This window comes from Piliocolobus tephrosceles, chromosome 6 (genome assembly GCF_002776525.5).
Source record: "Piliocolobus tephrosceles isolate RC106 chromosome 6, ASM277652v3, whole genome shotgun sequence".
In the NCBI taxonomy this organism is placed as follows: domain Eukaryota; kingdom Metazoa; phylum Chordata; class Mammalia; order Primates; family Cercopithecidae; genus Piliocolobus; species Piliocolobus tephrosceles.
The window spans coordinates 155,307,178-155,323,092 of record NC_045439.1 but is presented as its reverse complement, the minus strand read 5'-3'; the positions used below and the strand labels follow the sequence as shown (position 1 = coordinate 155,323,092).

General features: G+C 38.7%; 1 protein-coding gene across 2 annotated transcripts in view; it reads right to left on the bottom strand.

Annotated features, from left to right (window-relative positions):
* The window catches only part of FMN1 (formin 1), a 378,961-nt gene that overhangs the window by 225,187 nt on the left and 137,859 nt on the right, over positions 1–15,915 (bottom strand). For both annotated transcript variants that reach the window (XM_023230251.1, XM_023230252.1), the window contains one exon: positions 13,253–13,314. In XM_023230251.1, the coding sequence (XP_023086019.1) occupies positions 13,253–13,314 (62 nt within the window). The remainder of the gene's footprint in view (positions 1–13,252; positions 13,315–15,915) is intronic.

Below are 15,915 nucleotides of genomic sequence, written 5' to 3'. Positions count from 1 at the left end.
AAAGATACAACATACCAGAATCTCTGGGACACACTTAAAGCAGTATGTAGAGGGAAATTTATAGCACTAAGTGCCCACAAGAGAAAGCAGGAAAGATCTAAAATTGACACTCTAACATCACAATTAAAAGAACTAGAGAGGCAAGAGCAAACACATTCAAAAGCTAGCAGAAGGCAAGAAATAACTAAGATCAGAGCAGAACTGAAGGAGATAGAGACACAAAAAACCCTCCAAAAAATCAATGAATCCAGGAGTTGGTTTTTTGAAAAGATCAACAAAATTGACAGACCGCTAGCAAGATTAATAAAGAAGAAAAGAGAGAGGAATCAAATAGACGCAATAAAAAATGATAAAGGGGATATCACCACCAACCCCACAGAAATACAAACTACCATCAGAGAATACTATAAACACCTCTACGCAAATCAACTAGAAAATCTAGAAGAAATGGATAATTTCCTGGACGCGTACACTCTTCCAAGACTAAACCAGGAAGAAGTTGAATCCCTGAATAGACCAATAGCAGCCTCTGAAATTGAGGCAACAATTAATAGCCTGCACACCAAAAAAAGCCCAGGACCAGATGGATTCACAGCTGAATTCTACCAGAGGTACAAGGAGGAGCTGGTACCATTCCTTCTGAAACTATTCCAATCAATAGAAAAAGAGGGAATCCTCCCTAACTCATTTTATGAGGCCAGCATCATCCTGATACCAAAGCCTGGCAGAGACACAACAAAAAAAGAGAATTTTAGACCAATCTCCCTGATGAACATCGATGCAAAAATCCTCAATAAAATCCTGGCAAACCGGATTCAGCAGCACATCAAAAAGCTTATCCACCATGATCAAGTGGGCTTCATCCCTGGGATGCAAGGCTGGTTCAACATTCGCAAATCAATCAACGTAATCCAGCATATCAACAGAACCAAAGACAAGAACCACATGATTATCTCAATAGATGCAGAAAAGGCTTTTGACAAAATTCAACAGCCCTTCATGCTAAAAACGCTCAACAAATTCGGTATTGATGGAACGTACCTCAAAATAGTAAGAGCTATTTATGACAAACCCACAGCTAATATCATACTGAATGGGCAAAAACTGGAAAAGTTCCCTTTGAAAACTGGCACAAGACAGGGATGCCCTCTCTCACCACTCCTATTCAACATAGTGTTGGAAGTTCTGGCTAGGGCAATCAGGCAAGAGAAAGAAATCAAGGGTATTCAGTTAGGAAAAGAGGAAGTCAAATTGTCCCTGTTTGCAGATGACATGATTGTGTATTTAGAAAACCCCATCGTCTCAGCCCAAAATCTTCTTAAGCTGATAAGCAACTTCAGCAAAGTCTCAGGATACAAAATTAATGTGCAAAAATCACAAGCATTCTTATACACCAGTAACAGACAAGCAGAGAGCCAAATCAGGAATGAACTTCCATTCACAATTGCTTCAAAGAGAATAAAATACCTAGGAATCCAACTTACAAGGGATGTAAAGGACCTCTTCAAGGAGAACTACAAACCACTGCTCAGTGAAATCAAAGAGGACACAAACAAATGGAAGAACATACCATGCTCATGGATAGGCAGAATCAATATTGTGAAAATGGCCATACTGCCCAAGGTAATTTATAGATTCAATGCCATCCCCATCAAGCTACCAATGAGTTTCTTCACCGAATTGGAAAAAACTGCTTTAAAGTTCATATGGAACCAAAAAAGAGCCCGTATTGCCAAGACAATCCTAAGTCAAAAGGACAAAGCCGGAGGCGTCACGCTACCTGACTTCAAACTATACTACAAGGCTACAGTAACCAAAACAGCATGGTACTGGTACCAAAACAGAGATATAGACCAATGGAACAGAACGGAGCCTTCAGAAATAATGCCACACATCTACAACCATCTGATATTTGACAAACCTGAGAAAAACAAGAAATGGGGAAAGGATTCCCTATTTAATAAATGGTGCTGGGAAAATTGGCTAGCCATAAGTAGAAAGCTGAAACTGGATCCTTTCCTTACTCCTTATACGAAGATTAATTCAAGATGGATTAGAGACTTAAATGTTAGACCTAATACCATAAAAACCCTAGAAGAAAATCTAGGTAGTACCATTCAGGACATAGGCATGGGCAAGGACTTCATGTCTAAAACACCAAAAGCAACGGCAGCAAAAGCCAAAATTGACAAATGGGATCTCATTAAACTAAAGAGCTTCTGCACAGCAAAAGAAACTACCATCAGAGTGAACAGGCAACCTACAGAATGGGAGAAAATTTTTGCAATCTACTCATCTGACAAAGGGCTAATTTCCAGAATCTACAAAGAACTCAAACAAATATACAAGAAAAAAACAAACAACCCCATCAAAAAGTGGGGAAAGGATATGAACAGACATTTCTCAAAAGAAGACATTCATACAGCCAACAGACACATGAAAAAATGCTCATCATCACTGGCCATCAGAGAAATGCAAATCAAAACCACAATGAGATACCATCTCACACCAGTTAGAATGGCAATCATTAAAAAATCAGGAAACAACAGGTGTTGGAGGGGATGTGGAGAAATAGGAACACTTTTACACTGTTGGTGGGATTGTAAACTAGTTCAACCATTATGGAAAACAGTATGGCGATTCCTCAAGGACCTAGAACTAGATGTACCATATGACCCAGCCATCCCACTACTGGGTATATACCCAAAGGATTATAAATTATGCTACTACAAAGACACATGCACACGTATGTTTATTGCGGCACTATTCACAATAGCAAAGACTTGGAATCAACCCAAATGTCCATCAGTGACAGACTGGATTAAGAAAATGTGGCACATATACACCATGGAATACTATGCAGCCATAAAAAAGGATGAGTTTGCGTCCTTTGTAGAGACATGGATGCAGCTGGAAACCATCATTCTTAGCAAATTATCACAAGAAGAGAAAACCAAACACCGCATGTTCTCACTCATAGGTGGGAACTGAACAATGAGCTCACTTGGACTCGGGAAGGGGAACATCACACACTGGGGCCTATCATGGGGAGGGGGGAGGGGGGAGGGATTGCATTGGGGAGTTATACCTGATATAAATGATGAATTGATGGGTGCTGACGAGTTGATGGGTGCAGCACACCAACATGGCACATGTATACATATGTAACCTGCACGTTATGCACATGTACCCTAGAACTTAAAGTATAATAAAAATAAAAATAAAAAAAAAAAATAAAAAAAATGTAAAAAAAAAAAAAAAAAAACACTTTGACAGCCACAGACTTACAGTAAACTAAACGTGCTGCTCCTCAAAATAAATACAATAGTTATAATAGATTGGTCATCTACCACATGCCATTGTGACCCAGTCCCACCCTAAGCTATCCCAACAGTTGTAATCAGTCAAAACGACCAAGTTACAACCTTGTCACACCCACTTTAAAGGTGAGAAGCTGAAGCTCGAAAAGGTTTAAATAATTTCTTCAAGACCACACATGTAGGAGACAGCAGAAACAGGATTCAAACTCAGGGAGGATTACACACCTGTTTTTCTATCCCACTATCCTGCTTAGGGTTACATTGCATTTTCTTTAATGAATGGTCCCTTGACTTCATTATGAGTTTATGCTTCAGCATGTTCTGCTCCTAAGGGCCATCACTCCTAAGGACAAATATCCACCCAAAGACAGATCAGGGGCAAAGGTCAATCCAGCATCAAAGTCACATCAGGAATATTCTCACTAGGCAAGGACCTTTAAGATCTTCCAGAGGCATTTCAGTGTACAGGGTAAAAGAGCCACCTCATAAAAGTGTAATAGCTCATTCACTCCTTATATATAAAGACTGGCACACAGTAAATGCTCAATAAGCACCAAATATTATTATTGTTATTCCTCCAGGACACAGAGCAAGCTACAATAAACTGCAGTGAAATGGTCAAAGCACACGTAATGTTATGTGCATACACACACACACACACACACAATAAATTCACACTATGAATTCCAAAGCCTATGAGGCTAGACTTGTTAGAAGCAGCAACTAGTACCATTTATCACACGTGAACACACCATACAAGGAGATGGATGACAGTACAGAGAACACAGCTGAATCACCCCATAGGTCTGTTAAGGAATCAGTAGCGTTGGGTATCAGGGACTATACTGGAGAAGATAAAGTTTAAAGAACAGCTGAGCCCCGATGTTCAAATTACAAAAATCGTAACAAAGAAGTAAGGAGCTGGCAAGCTGCATAGAAGTTTAGCCACAGTATTTTCTCATCCAATTTACAATCTTGGAAATTAACTTCTATGAGATTCAGGTTTCAAATCTCTAACATAAATACAGCCAAATATCAAGATTATGGTGACAAGTATTAGAGGTACTTCCTCCAACTGGGCTCAGGACCAGCTATGAGAAATAAAGCTGGAAAGAGAAATTTCCACTGGTCCTTTCTTCTTGTACCTCAGTAGGGAGAACAGAACACCTTATTTCTGAAACCAGTGAAATAAAAGAACTCTATTGCTTATTTTTTCTCTTTCCCAACACTACAGAAATATCACCGTCTTTTTTAAAAAAATTTTTTATCATGTAGGGAGCTTGTACAGGGTAGGAATAAAGGATGATCTGCAGAGGTCTTTGACACAGGACGAGAGAAAAAATTAAAAGTTTAAAAAACCATTATACTAGACAGGGAACACATCAAATTCAGAAATCAGGCAGACCTGGTTAATAAATCTAGCCGTCCTATTGACCAGCTGTGAAAGCTCAGGATGGTGCTTGACTTGGCCAGGTCTCAGGTAGCTGGAAATTATCTGTGTGAAGCACTGAGCATGGTACCTGGCGCGGAGCTGGTACTTCCTACTCAGTAGCTAGGATTATAAACATCTCCGATTTAGTCAAAAAGCCTGGGGGTGCTCAGCATTTAATCTCTCATGTCAACAAAATCTCTTACCACGCCTTCCTGAAAATGTTCTAGAACACAGACCATACCCAGTTTTTTACACTAAGAGCTCAACTTTCACTTACACTTCCAAAGCTGCTGCGCTTTCAATTCCATTAATAGCCCTTTCAGGAAAGGACAGAAGAGAGGAATAAAGGGAAGGAGGAAGGAAGGAAGGAAAAGGGAAAAGAAAAGAAACAGAAATGTAAATGTCCATAAATATCTAAAAGCTCAAGGAATTTTGCTTTGTATCCGTATGTTCACAAAAAACATAAATGTTACTCAGCCTCTTTATCCTCTATACATCAGAAGTCACAATCTCAGATGTTTACAGGCTCCAGGCAATCAACATAAGTAGAAGAGCCTGGCTGTAAGACAATAGTAAGTGTGGGGCAGTATTTTGGCAACTAAAGCACACATGCTTTATTCGAAAATTATCCAAAGGTAACTTTTTAAATGTTATTGTGCTCAATGAATAAATATCTCTGGGCTGTATTTTATGGTATCACAAATTTAAGAATTCTGCAGCTTTCCTAATGCTATCCCCCAAATAGTCTTCTACCTAAATACTGCGAGTCATGAAAAAATTTCTAGCAATGTCCAGTCAGATCAATTGACAACTATTAATTAAATTTCAGCTAGTTGCCTAGCACCAATCTAGGTAACATGGGAAAAGAAGATCTCCTAGACTTCTGGATTGAGTTGGGATAGATGCATGGGCCCACTCTTCCCTGGCCAGAAATGATAGAACTTTGGAGCTAGAAGGAAACTTCACACCAGCTAGTCCAATGCTTTTAATTTACAGCTGAAGAACCTAATATTTACGAGTGATGTGTTATTGTCTAGAATTTACAGAATTATTGAGTGAGGCAGGACAAGTCTGCAGAGAAGGAAGCACTCCCAGTGGTGCTCTACCGTGCTTTCTCCTATTTCATGAAGCATCAAAAGAAATGGCCAACACGCAGCAAGTCACCGGTTCCAGCAGTAGCCTATCACCTAAAGTCAAAAAACTTTTGCAATAAAAAGAAAACTATCTTGGTTCACCTGTATTGACTCACGTTCAGAGGTTAAGACTCAGCAGAAATGATTGAGGGCTGATGGTGCACGGTATTTACTCAGAGGCTGAGTAACATTTATGTTTTTCATGAACATATGGATACAAAGCAAAACCATCATTGGCCCCCATGATACAAATGAGCAATGAACAGATTCTTCATTTTACAGCAGCCTCCTTCTTTATCTGAATTGTCTGAGGGCAAGACAGTATCTTGAAGGCTGAGACAAAGGGCTCCTTTTCCATGAAAATTCAAGTCCAAATGTACCTACTGGATTCTGGGTAGCCAGTCGCCCAAGAGGAATCTCAACACTAGCAAACCAGCAAATCTAGTAACCTCACACTTTATAGTCACACTGAAATGATAAATTAACATATTTCTCAATATTTTTTATTTTTTCCTTTTTGGCATCTCAGTAATGAATTATACTAATATCAGCACTTGGGGGAATACCATAAGGGTTTTATGAAATCATCATATTTTATACTTGTGAAAGTTTTGTTTATTGGCCTACAAATTATTCCCTTTCCCTCACAGTATTATCTGGGAATTAAGAGATTTAAATGTATTGTGTTGATAACGAAGAATATAAAAAAATGGAACAGGCTCGGGATTTATGTCTTTATAAACTTAGTTGTATCAGTTCAAATAGAGTCTGTACTCAATTCTGTTTCAACAGCAATGTGTAAACTATTAGAAATGGATCAGTGGAATGTGTTGGAGACAGTAAAACAAGGAAGTCTACAAGTCTCTCTTAATGGAGGCCAGCATACCATTTGGTTCTCTTGGGGACAAAAAGGTACAATGTAAGTTAATTTTCAGTTTGGCATTGATCCTTGGATCATTTTGCAGTGGGAGGAACCACACTAGAAATGTGATTGCATTGCACAATGAGCAGGGGCCTGCCAGAGGCCATCGCTCAGTGAAGTTTCCCCTCAATTAGGAAATATGCATGTGATAAATGGGGTAAATGAAAAAGGTTCCCGTAAAGGAAATGTCACTGTTGGCTGGTTCTTTGTCTTGCATTCCACACAACCCAAAGAACATTAGTTAAAAACAGACACAACAATCTGTCGTTTCCAAGTCCTCTACTTTCAAACTGCTGAAGGTGTTGGTCAAACACAGTATTCTTAAGTTACCCAGCTGCTTACAAGCCAGATAAAGGGCATGTATTTTTCTTTCTTCCCCTTTCAAAATTGAAGAAGTAGAGATACAAAGAAGTCCTACTAATCCCATGCTCAGGTTTCCCTTTTGTCATAAAGATTTGGGCCTCCTACAGAGTTTCACTTACCTTTCTAGAGCTGCATCCCTTCACTGAGTGGCACAACTGAAAAGACACTGGAAGATCAGAGGGCTACATTCAGAGTGTAACTGAAAACCTGAACACATTGCTCCACAGAGGCAACTACATGGACTAGAGACCTGCTGACTAGGAAGGAGAACTTCTACAAGCAACTGAAAGGTTAAAAATGGGAGGAGGTGTAAATAGTAGGAATTTAGGGCTGGGCATAGTGGCTGACACCTGTAACCCCAACATTTTGAGAGAGGCTGAGGTGGCTGGATGGCTCGTGCCCAAGAGTTAGAGACCAGCCTGGGCAACATGGAGAAACTCCATCTCTACAAAAACAAAATAAAATCACAAATAATAAATAAAGGATGTAACTCGAACTCAGGATTGTACATTGAGAAAATAAGATTATATTAATCAATTAGGATAGTATCCCAAACAATGGGTTCTTGAAGAAAAAGAATTATGTTGGAAATAAGCTATATAGTATTCTCTTTATAGCTCTTCCCTGTACACGGTAAAGCTCAAACATGGCAATAGATATTTCTCAAATGTATTTGACCATGACAAGTTTTTGTCAAGAGGCATTTCAAAGTATCACTGTTCAGTGGATTCTGCTTTGGGAAACCTGGTTTAGACCACCCTGATATAAAGCACACAGGCACAAGAACAGCAGGAAGATCACACACAAGTCACCCTTAAAGAATGAATCCATGGCTGGGTACGGTGGCTCACGCCTATAATCCCAGCACTCTGGGAGGCCGAGGCGGACGGATCACTTGTGGTCAGGAGTTCAAGATCAGCCTGGCTAACATGCCGAAACCCTGTCTCTACTAAAAATACAAAAATTAGCTGGGTGTGGTGGCACACACTTGTAATTTCAGCTACTCAAGAGGCTGAGGCAGGATAATCGCTTAAACCTGGGAGGCGGAGGTTGCAGTGAGCCGAGATTGCAGCATTTCACTCTAGCCTGGGCAACAAGAGTGAGACTCTGTCTCAGAAAGAAAAAAAAAAGTGTAGCAACTTACATTTATCTTCCCCTTATAGTTTAAAAGCAAAGATGTATTGATTACTTAAATGAATCGATTTCTGGCGCATATGTTTATACACCTTTACTTAAACTAAGTACTTGGATGATTTTGCTATTCAGTGGGAGAGTGGTTGCAGGTCAGACATTTCCCCTGACTTCACTGTTTTATGTCATTTATAATATCCACAACAAAATTCTTCAGTTTTGTCCAACTGCATCCTTCATTTAGCAAACTCTGCCTTGAGAGTTTATGGTCACTTCATGGTATTTGACTTCACCTGCTTCATTTTCCAATTTGGGATAATTCTGCTAACTTTATTTTTGAAAAGGCAGCACCTTACCTTTACATGGTTTCACTTGAGAAACTTTTAAAGTGGTAGCCATTGCACAGCAAGTTAATGACAGCTAGGTAGAAACACAGTCTAGGTATAATCCTACTAAGGCATATGATAAAACGGATTCTCCCAGTAACAGTACTAATAGTTACTTCTTTGAGACTGCTTAGGAGCAAGGATTTGAAAATCATCATTATCACTATTTGGCAGATAATTTCTCTGTGCAATTGATCTTTTCCCTTATCAAAGTCCAAGATAATAGTTTATGCATGATGCATGATGAGAATGAGAAAGAACTGGGGTTTTGAAGTTAGAACTTAATTCAACTCCTTGCACTGTGACCTTGAGAAATTAATCAGCTTCTTTGGCAAACTTAGTTTTCTCAGTTTTAGCAACTGAACAATAGCAGCAATAATATTGACTGTGATGATACCACCTTTCCTGGGTGGTTCAACATTATATACACCCTATGGTACCAGTTACATAGCTCATACTCAAGCAAATATTATTTCTTGTTCCTTCTTCCCTTTGCAAATCTCCTTATAATTAGGCAACTTGAGTTTAGAGTGGCCTTTGTGCCTTTTTTTTTTTTGGTTGAGGACATCTTTGGGACATTGGACTCCTTCTTCTTCTTCTTCTTCTTCTTCTTTTTTTTTTTTTGATACGAAGTCTCACTCTGTCGCCCAGGCAGGAAAGCAGTGGTGCGCCCAAGCAGCCTGCTACATCTTTTGAAAAGCCAGTAGCAGGACCAGCCTTGTGCCCTTTCCATTCTGCATCACTCAACAAATGCTGGGCTGCAGAGCACACACAAAATAAAAAACCCTAAGCTCCCCCACTTAGTAGCCATGGAACTACAAGGTAAAATAATCAACTGTCCAATCCAAATATTTTAGGTGATAGGGCTTGCATTTTGCTGGTGGGGGAAACTGAACAATTAAGTGACTTCCCTTCAAATGTATGGTTAAAACAAAATAGAAAGTTCTCTGCTTATTTAGGTTCTCTGCTTATTGAATCATACTGTTTTCTTTAAATTCTATGAAAACATTCCCAAAAGACTAAATGTGATACTTATCAATTCTTGTATATGGTGACAGAATGAGTCACTTTTCTTTTGTACTTTAAAAGCCTGAAACCCTTCTTATTCTAGAAAGGCATGTTGAAGAAGTCTGGAAACATATCTGACTTCTCCATAACTTGCACATGGAGAAAGAAAATTGAACGGACAATGATAGTTGCCGACGGAAATCACATGGAAAGCACCAACATGGCAGTTTCCCCCCTCACTATCTTCTACTAGGTCTGGGACAAAAGATGAGACCACTACTTAGTGGAACAAAACAGGTAGGGGTGATATTCAGTGAGCACTCACAAGTACAGCTAGGCTGGGTTTTTGTCTGTTCATTCTACGAATGGCCGTCTATTCTGATTGCACTGATGCCAAACCAGTTGTCTCATTTTATTTTCAGTATCACCCAGAGTACAGGGGTAATTAACCAGGCAGGTAAAATGGCCCAGAGAGCACCCTGGCAAATGAGAGGTCATGCATCGTGGTGGAAGTGAGTGCCTGCAACTTAGCCCCAGCAGCTTGAAGTCATACAAGAAAATCAGTCCTTTGTTGCCAGCTTCTCCAATTTTTAAAGCAGCAGCTAGAAATCCAGGTTTTATATAAAAATCTCCATATTTTAAAATATTTATTCCTAGTTCAATCTTTAAAATGCTGTGTCTGCCAAATGAAACACTTCTCCCGGTCAGATCAGAGAAAGCTGCTGGTTTCCTTCTGAGGGTTGTCCATCTGTGACTGCTAGAATAGTTTAAAACTACAGCTAAGTGTATAAAATGGATATACCACACAGATGGCAATAGTGAGCCATGGTGGCCATGGCTTTAGCAATTAGGTAAAAATCATAAATGTGGAGCAAAAACAGTTGTTTAAGCGTACTAATATCATCAAAAGAGCAGATAATTCTTTTACAGGTGGTTTTTAAAAATCTAAAGTAGAGTTTGAAACATTTTTATCTTTACTACTGTTAATCACACCTTAGTCTAACCTGTATTTTAAGTGCAGATCATGATCACAATATACTTTCCTTCTTCCATATACTCCTCTTTTCCACCTCCAATCTTTTCGTAGTTTGAGATATGTAAGATCACAAGACTTTTGCAGAGACAGAATGAGACAATGAGCTTAGAACAATACTTAGCACACAGCAAGAATTAAAAAACTGTCGCGTCTTCTGTTACCATGAATATGACTCCACTGTCAAAGCCCTCGCCAGCCTGGCCTACAGTTTGTGGAAAGCTAGGGTTAGCTGTTACAACTTGGCTGTTAACAAAACTTCTGCTTACAGAATCACTTCTGTTCCTGCTCTCTTTAGGAATCTGTGTCTTAAATTATCCCCCATCAATTTCAGTTCCTCTGAGGCAGCTGAGAATCTTTTTCACATCAGAACAAAGAAAAAGAAAGGGAGGTCTCTGCAGGGCATTTTGTAACAAGGGAGATAAGGGCCTCCTCCTCTCCTTTTCTTCTGGGAGACAGAGGTACTTTTCCACTTGTTTGTTTCTTTGTGAAACTGACTCATTTTCTCTCCCAAACTACTTAAACTCTGCTGGATGGGTGGGGCTTGACTTCATACATCATACTACTTCTCTAATAATCTTCTGCTACTTGCAATAACATAACATATAATCCAATACACCGACTCAGTTATTTTTAAAAGTGCATTATCATTCATTGAAAAGAAGCATATTTTCATATATCTGATAAGGGATTCATAGACAAAATATTTAAGGAATTCAACAGCAAGAAAACCAACTGTGTGATTTTAAAAGGAGCAAATAATCTGAAAAGATATTTCTCAAAAGAAGACATACAAAAAGGTCAACCAATATATGAAAAAATGCTCCAACATCACTCATCATCAGGGAAATGCAAACTAAAACCACAATGAGATACCACTTCACAACTGTTAGAATGGCTACTGCCAAAAAAGACAAAAGATTGTAAGTAGTGGTGAGGATATGGAAAAAGAGAACCCTTGCACACTGCTGGTGGGAATGTAAACTAGTTCGTGGAAAACAGTGTGGAGGCTCCTCAAAAAAATTAAAACTAGAACTACCATATGACCCAGAAATCCCACTACTGGGTATATATTTAAAGGAAATGAAGTCAGTATGTTGAAGAGAGAGCTACACTCTCATGTTGATTGCAGCATTATTCACAAAAGCCAAGATATGAAATCAACATGAGTGTCCATCAGTGGACAAATGGATAAAGAAAATGTGGTTTGTATACAAAATGGAATACTATAGCCTTTAAAAGGAAAAAAATAATCTTGTCATTAGAGACAATACAGATGAACCTAGAGAACATTATGTTACATGACATACGCCAAGCACAGAAAGACAGACACGGCATGACCTCATTTATGTGAAAAATCTAAAAAAGTCAAACTCGTAGGAACAGGGAGTAGAATGGTGGTTACCAGGGGCTAGGGGCACAGAGGGGCAAAAGGCGGGGAAGGGTTAGGGAGATGTTGATGAAAGGAGACAAAATTTCAGTTAGATGTGAGAAATAAATTCAAGATAATCTTCTATACAACATGGTGACTATAGTTAATAACCATATATTGTATACTTTAAAATTTCTAAAAGAGCAGAGTTTATGTGTTCTCACCACATATAAATGATAACTATGTGAGGCAATATATATATTAATTAGCTCAATTTGTTACTCCACAATATACACATATTTCAAAACATATATCATATATATATACACAATTTCTATCTGCAAATTAACAAATTTTGAGAATAGAAATATCTGATCCACAGATTCATTAAATTAGCAAGTCATGAGTTAACATTAAATAAGGAAGTAATGTTACTGAAATTTTGCTGTCATTCTCTCCTGAAGTAGGGGGGTTACTGCGGCCATCAGTAAATAAGTCTCAGTGCCTGATTCAGTATACAGTTATTTAAAGTTAAGATTCTGAACTTTCTGCCACAGGCACTACGAGCAAATGCCAAACATAGGGAATGTCAACTAGATGGCAGCACAAGGGAAATGATCCCTCAGTCATTCTGGGCTTCACAAAGGAGGATCAGGTCAACAACTTCCCAGCATTCTCTGCGGATATGGAAGGGCTCAGCACAACTCCTCCACCTCCTAGGGTTCCTTCCTTGAATTCTGTAAACTGCATCACATCATACTTCAGGGATGTGCTAAGAAACATACAGACACGAACACCCGAACAAGAGGAAGCTGAACAAAAATAACTTCCATCGTACCTAGGAAAAAAAACCTTCACTATATTTTATATAACAGTAGAAGTCTATTCCATTTTCTCTTCTGCTTTAAAAATAAAATAATCATTTTCCAATTCAATCAAATGCATTTATGGTATTTTTTAAAATTAGAAATTGAATTCTATTAAAAGCAGAATCCAAGGCTTTTCATGCCCTGTATAGACACAGTGTCTACTGGCAGCTGCAAGTTGCGATGCTGCCTAGTTTAACACTTCAAGAGGAGTATTTACTTCAGCATAGGAGAAAACCAAATATCAGTTCTCTAGAACCAGTTCAGTAGCATCAAAGAGGTATACCTGCAGGTTTTCAATTTCTTCTTTGTGTTCCCTCTTCAAGTGTAAAATAGCAGCATGGTATTCTGTAAAATCAAAGAAGAAGCCAATTATACAGAAGTACAAAATTAGGCACCAAATTTATCTCGTGGTCCTCTTAGAAATAAACTGACGAAAATAAATGCCACAATTTGACATCAACCTGACAAGCGATGTTAAAAATTGCTGAAAGATAGGACAAGTAGTTCAGGATAAAAGGTAAATTCCTTTCCTTTCAGCAAACCCTGAATTATGAAAAGACACACATTAAGCAGATGGGATAGGGTTAAAAGAAAAAAAATAAAAAGGATGATGAGTGTGTTCCAGATAAACACTGGGTCAGGTGTTTGTCTTTAAGGAGTTGGAAATTAAGTCCCCACAGGGACAAACACAGACGTGTTAAGAGCAGACAGGGCAGGAAACAAAAAAAAAACCCTCTATGTGAGATCAGAGCGCTCTATTTTTAACTCTGTTTCAAAAAAGAAAAAAAAAAAAAAATCTCCATTTGAATGCAAGGCTAAGTAAGCACCCAGGGTTGATTTTAATCTTTATCTCGGAAAGTTAATACTATTTGTCATTTGAATGAGAGATTCTAGGGTGAATTGAGGCTGAAAGGACAAAAATAAATTTCTGGTCCAATTTTAATACGAGTCTAATAATGTTTACTTCAACAATAAGTCCCAAGTGTACACAAGAACTCCAGCCAACCACTAAAACTACCATTCCGCTGGCTAAGCATGAAGCTGTCAAGACAACTTTATTTCCAGCAGAAATGCTAAGTGTGTGGGGTCATGGAACTATACAGGCTACAGAGAACCACAAGACAAAATGCTATAAGCACACATTTTTGTGAGATAATCCAAAACGCATTTTACAAATGCGTTTGGGGTCATGAGTATGAGTATACAAGAAGTAGTCTGACTTCATTTAAACATGTGTGAAAGCCAGGCTATTTCTCCAAGTAGATTTCCTAAATCAGGCATGGAAGTTTGTATTTTAATTAAAAAATGGATGAAGGAAATCACTGGCAAAGCCATGCTGGAAGAGAAGTGTTGCTGCTGATAATCATGGCTAGATAGACCTCTACTGTTGTGCGGAAGGGGCTCCACTGAGCTGTGAATCCATCAGAAAGTTCTGTGGGTTCCAAATCCAAAACATACCTTGAATGGTCTGGTAGTGACCACTTGTCACTATCCCCACCAGCACCACGATAATCCATGCTACCACCATCTCTCTGCTAGATTAAAGCAGTACACGTCTGGTAGGATGCCTGCTTCTACTTTTAGCACCACTGTAATTGGTCCTCATCAAAGCAGACTGAGTGATCTACACAGACATGAACCAGATCATCTCATCCTTGGCTTTTCACGCAATTAGAGTGAAATCAGAGCTCTCTGTTGCAGCCCATAAAGACCTCCATGTCCTGGTTCCTACGTATCTCTCCCTATCATTTCATACCACTCCTTCCCCTGGTTCATCATACTCCACGTACACTGGCTTTCTTGCCATTCCTTGAACTTGTCAAATTCTTTTCTACCTCAAAATCTTTGCTAATATTGAAAACAGTAATAATGGATTTCATTTGTTGACTACTTACTATATATCAGGCATTATTCTAAGTACTTTATCAACTCATTTCATCCCCACAATAACCCTATGATGTAGGTACCATTATTGTCTCCATTATCGATGAAGATACTAATGCATAGAGACATTAAATAGCTTGCTCAAGGAAGTAGAATAATTTTCAGAGCCAGTAAACATGCTTAATTTAATGGGTGGATGCATAAACAAATGATGGTATGTCCCTATAATGGAATACTACTCAGCAATAAAGAGGAATATATGCATCAACATGAAGGAATTTTTTTTTTTTTTTTTTTTTTGAGAAGGAGTTTCACTCTTGTTGCCCAGGCTGAAGTACAATGGCACGATCTTGGCTCACTGGAACCTCCACCTCCCAAGTTCAAGTGATTCTTCTGCCTCAGCCTCCAGAGTAGCTGGGATTACAGCCCACTACCATGCCCGGCTAATTTTTGTATTTTTAGTAGAGACAGGGTTTTACCATGTTGGCCAGGCTGGTTTGAAACTCCTGACCTCAGGTGATCCACCCACCTCGGCCTCTCAAAGTGCCCCTGGCCAACATGGAGGAATCTTAAAGGCACTATGCGGAGTGAAAGAAGTCAGTCTCAGAAGGCCAACCACTGTTCAATAGCATTTATATGACATCTGGAAAAGACAAATCTAGAGGGATGAAGAACAGATCAGAGTAGTAGTTGCTAGAGGTTAGAGATGTGGGTTCAGGGAGGGGGTTGACTACAAAGTGGCAGCAAGCAAAGGAATTTTAGGGATAATGATATTAGATATTATTCTCTATCCTGATTATGGTGGTTACATGAATCCATACACGTTAAATTCAAGAAAGTATGTTAATTTGTTTTAAATCTGACATTAATTATTATACTGGTAAATATTTTCCCTATAAGGTTCAGCATAACACAAGGATACATGCTACTATTGTTGATACTCATCACTTTTCTAGGGCTACTAGCAGATGTAACAGGATGAGAAAAAAGACACAAAATCTACATAGATTATAAAGAGAAAAAGAAAGGTATTATTCTCTATATTCGTACATCTAGAAAAAT